At 39.6% G+C, this 5,000-nt stretch overlaps 1 protein-coding gene across 1 annotated transcript in view; it reads right to left on the bottom strand.

The window, feature by feature from the left end:
• Positions 1-643: 643 nt before the first annotated feature.
• The window catches only part of ADAMTS8 (ADAM metallopeptidase with thrombospondin type 1 motif 8), a 412,058-nt gene continuing 407,701 nt past the window's right edge, over positions 644-5,000 (bottom strand). Inside the window, exon 9 of the mRNA XM_044081137.1 lies at positions 644-4,703. Within this exon, the coding sequence (XP_043937072.1) occupies positions 3,965-4,703 (739 nt within the window). The 3' untranslated portion in view covers positions 644-3,964. The remainder of the gene's footprint in view (positions 4,704-5,000) is intronic.

Genomic DNA, 5,000 nt, shown 5'->3' with positions numbered 1-5,000 from the left:
AGGTGCTGGAACTTGGTACTTTTAGGGACCATAATGAGTATTAGTAGAAAGATTCATATCCAAAAACTACAAAGCTTGTCAATATTTAATGGCAGGTATCATATGGATAGCCTCATGTTTGTGAGGTATGTTTTCTTGTGGTGTAAAGTTTAGTACTTATAATATGCAGACCTGGCTGAGTCTCTCACTGCATGCAGAATTTAGCTATCATGAGTTACAGCATTTGCCATTTTCAATGTGTGACAGTTGTGCAAAGCCAAGTGCCCTCAGACTGCATATTGTGGAGTTCTCCTGGTCAGATCTAGATTAGCAGGGTGCAGCAGGGTTAACGAATTTCAGTTAAAAGCATGATATTTTATGTGCAAATCTACACAGCCAGCAAAGGAGCAGCCTTGGTTGTAGGTTACAGTCCCTGGTTACTGAACTGTATGCTTTCAAATCAGCAACAGTTTCTTTTGAAAACTACATGCATGTATTAAAGGTGGCCTTTTCTTTGACACAGAACAAAGCTGGAAGTGAAGAATGAAAACATACTCCCCACAGTCAATGACACTGAGTGTAGTAGTAAAGTGGCAATTGTCATATCTGTAATTTTCAGATTTTATATCTGAGCAATAATGACACGCTCACAATTAGAAGGCGATGAGTTTCATAAAAAATTAGAATGTTTATTTATATGTTTGTTCTCAAAAAATGAAGAAACTTCCTAAAAACCCTGCCATTTTCACAAACCAACATTAGAAATTAAACAGCTGTACTACACAGCATCCAGACCTGCAGTCATTGAACGATTATAACATTAAATGGAGCTCAAAGCAGCAGCATATTTAGACAGATAGGTTGTACACTTGGTGGTGGTATAAAGTATACAAAAATAAATATATGAACAACAAATGAGAAAGATTAAAAAAAACTATGTTCCTTCATTGAAGGGAAAATATGTGGTGCAGGTCTGTGTATGCCCAGTGGAATGCTACACTTAGATTAATGGGGGAACCAGGTTATTAGCTGTGTCCCACTTCTTCCCCCACATGGTGTGACAGACTGGAAGGTTCACACCCTTGTCTGATGATAAACAGATCTGCAGCATTTTTAAGAGAATAAGTTCATGGATTGTAATGGGTAACGTCTGTATGTTAGTGCAGACAGGGTTCTTGATTGTCCAGAACATGTCTCTATTTTACCATAAAATGATAAGGCATACTTGGGACACATAACCAAACATCTTGTTTTTGAAATCACAAACATAACTTAGAGATGGACACTGCTTAACTGCTAACTGGTTTAGCACTATTGCAGCAGTTTAACAGAAAAATAACTTCCTTTTTAACATTTCTGTTAGCTGTGCATTCAGTCACACATACAGCATTGCCATAACCATCTGCAATAAGGCAAGCTGATCCATGAGGATTTTTAGGGCTGGACTTGGGTACAAAAGGAAAGAAACAGAAATAAGGCTGGGCCTCACTGGAAAAACTCAGAAAAAAATTCTCCAGGAGAGCACGTTTATATCAGTATTGCACAAACCTGATACATTATCTAATTTTTGCACGTAAAATTGCTGAAGTGCTCAGACCTTTCCATTTAATTAGCAAATGAAAATAAAAAGCAAACATGCTAAGTTTAGAAGGTGTTGTGGTACTCTAAGCATCATGCCTAGCAGGACATTTTAATAAGATGACATACTTCTTCAAGGAGCATGGAGAGAATCATACATTCCAAATCTGGTTAACCAAACTGTTAGCCAAAGTGGTCAGACATAATGCCAGGGACTGTTCCCCGGCAAATAGAAGCAGCGTTTTTCTCATTTTCAACTACAGACTCTTGTTAGTAATAAAAAGGTTCTACAGCACTTGCCTTCACCAAAATATTGATTTGGCACATGATTGGTATAATAGCAGTCAAAATACAGCAATGATTAACAACTCTGGGAAAAGCAACCTGCATGGGGCTCATGCCACTCAAACCTGTTCAAAATGACACACAGAACATGCAGCAGTGGGTGAGTGGTCCTGCAAAACAATAAGTCAATTAAGGATGCATTAGATCCCTAGACAAACAGGAGTGAGGAAACTGTCATTTTTATTGTATTCTGCATCTTTTGTACTATGAGAACAGTTTTATATATATTTTTTGTGGCCCTCAGTTACTCTCCCCCTCCAGTTCTCTTTATCAAATTAATCATGTAATTCTCCCAATCAGGTTTGCACTTAACCATTCCAGCAAGCACTACAAAGATAACTTGGCTGACTGATGAATGGACCTAAATCTCTCATAGGAGATCAGTGTGGTGGGGATGGGGAACAGTTTAACTGCAAAATTCTAGCTCCCTGCCTACTAGAAGGCAGCAGGACATTTTATTCTCTCTCTCTCTCTTTTGCCTGCTACATGGTCCCAGTAGCAGAGCATTAGCTTATTGTTTCCTTCCAGGGTGCCCCATGCTCTAAACAACATCTCAGCTCCCACTCTACAGCAAAGGAGAACTGTAACAAGATACATTCTCTTTCAGCTGCTAGCTGGCAGTCGGCCAACCACATCCATTCTCAAACTGTGGTCACAGGGTTCACAGGTGGAAACATACCTCTCAACTTCTTAGCGCAAGGAATCTGCACAAGCCTAAAATAATGTGGGGAGAGACAGAGGCCCCAAATTAGGGATATATCTTAAATATTTCTCATATAAACTTAGAGGAAGTTGCTAGAATAACAGAATTTGTGTTAGCGTGCATTTTCTGAAGGATAGTAAGCCTGAAACCCAAATGAGTGTCATTATTTAATAACTTCAGTCCTCAGAGACTGGCCAGAAAATCACAAATTTTATGAGTAACAGAGCAGAAATATGAGGCAAAAAATCTAGACAGTTGAGAGGTATGGGTGGAAATGTGACTTCTCTGCTGAGAAGTTAGACTTTCCATTTGTCCTGTTACTTATAGCATTTTAGAAGAGCAGTGGATCCAGCAATTCATCACAGAATATTGAAAATAAATTTCCACTAGACCTGCACTGCGTTATATACTTTTCTTTCATGGTTTAAGGTATTAAGTTCATGCATGCAGAGAAAGAGAAAGGGGTCATTCACATATGAATGAACGAGCCAGTTCATTTCACTGTCCTAGGCTTATAATTACACTAACATTTGACTGAATAGGAAGATACTGTTGCATTCACTAACTGCATTTCCAGTAGGAACAAACCTAAATAGTAGTTAGGCTGCCGAAGACTGCACAGTAACAGTAACTTCAAAACTTCTACTTCCTTTGGTGCTGTAATCATTTAAATCATGCAGCCTCCGACTGCAGCAATAAGGAGGGGGGGGGGGTGATAAAAAGCAGTTTTTCTGATGATTATGACTATTGTTTGGTTGGGAAGTAATGCATACTGAACTGTATTTATTTTTCTGCAGCTCTTACAGCTTAGCAATATTTCTCTTTTCTTTTAGTGGATAACATGTCACATGTCATATGACACAGGCTTTCTGCAGGGGACACTACATATTAAAATGCAGGGTATTTAATAGAAAACATAGTAACACTATAGTGTTGCTCACGTATGGCATGCGATTAAACCATGCATGATGACTTTAAATGAATAATATAGGCCACAGACACTGCAGCTGTTCTCTGGCGGTGTGGCATGGTATACTGACTGTTCTTTGGCAATAGAATACTAAGTGCAGCACAGGTTGCTTTCCCCTTGCAGAGTAGCACCACTGACATTTAACATTGTCAAGTAAACTACATGTGTATGTTTTGTTTCATTTTCTGCACCTTCTGAGGTAGTTAGGTAATTGGGGAAACAAAACAGTAGTTTCAGAAAAAAAAAACTGTGTTAGACTTTCAAACAGGTTTACACTGTACCTGTTCAGGTCAGTTAGTGCATTTCACCATAAACCTACAGCCCTGCTCGATCTGAACAAGGTCGGGCTTAGTTAGTAGCTGGATTTACTATCACGGTTCTGAGTAAAATCAGCACTCTGGTAAGGAACAAGTCTCAGTCACCATGGTGGGCTCCTTTGAAGGCGGGCATTTTGTAGCTTCTGTGACTCTTCCCAGATAGTCCATACATAAGGCACTTCGTCTTCGAATTCCACTGCCACAGGTCTGTGAACATGAAGACCATGGACCTAACTGCCATAGGGGACATGGGACATCACCACAAGGCCTAATGTCCTCCAGTCTGAGAGCTCTTTCACATTCTGTTGAGACATTGCCTTCCTCATCTCGGCACTCAACGGTTCTCCTCTGCCACCCAGAGCCACAGGATTTTGAGCATGCAGACCACTCTTCTGAAACCCAGTCGGGTGCTGACCGCTGCTTAAAAGCCACGAATGGGCTTTTCTTGTCACTGCTCTTTTGTTTACTAAATGGAACATCTTTGGGTAGGAAGAAGGTATACTTGATTCTTGGTGGAGATGTTTCACTGGACACTGCCAGTAGTTGTATTGTCACAGGCTCCTGAAGTTGCTGAAAACTTTGGATACGTTCAATAAAAGTGGAAGAACCACTATATCTTAGAACTGCTCCCTTCACTGGGATGTCTTGTTCCATGGTAGAAATCGAGAAGTTTCCATTAAGAATGTAACTACCATCCATGGTCTTCAGTGCTAAATAGATGCCGTCATGTTTGACTCCTTTTGGGCTGCGTTGCTTGATATCAAGGTTGGTAGCTCCAGCAGGAATTGTTACAATATCGCTATAACCATATCTGTAAAGGCAAAAGGAATATAAAGAAAAAGATTCACTCTCACTAACAAACCACGGACACTGTGATATATCATTTTAGTAACAATGAATGCCAGTTTACTCAAATACAGCATGTCCATAATAATCTGGTAAGAGGACAACTATGCCTGCCCTGCATCATGTGGCATAAATGGATTTCAATGTTTGACCTTGTTACCCACAGTAAAATTCTTGTATGATAGTATAAGAAAGATTTCTTGATAGATGTACTACTAGAAAGGTTTAAATAAACTACCTTCAAAAGTTATATGGGGCTTAC

This window comes from Protopterus annectens, chromosome 8.part0 (genome assembly GCF_019279795.1).
Source record: "Protopterus annectens isolate FY-2018-M chromosome 8.part0, PAN1.0, whole genome shotgun sequence".
In the NCBI taxonomy this organism is placed as follows: Eukaryota; Metazoa; Chordata; order Ceratodontiformes; family Protopteridae; genus Protopterus; species Protopterus annectens.
Note: the sequence above shows the minus strand (reverse complement) of the source record. Positions and strands in the feature narration are given on the sequence as shown.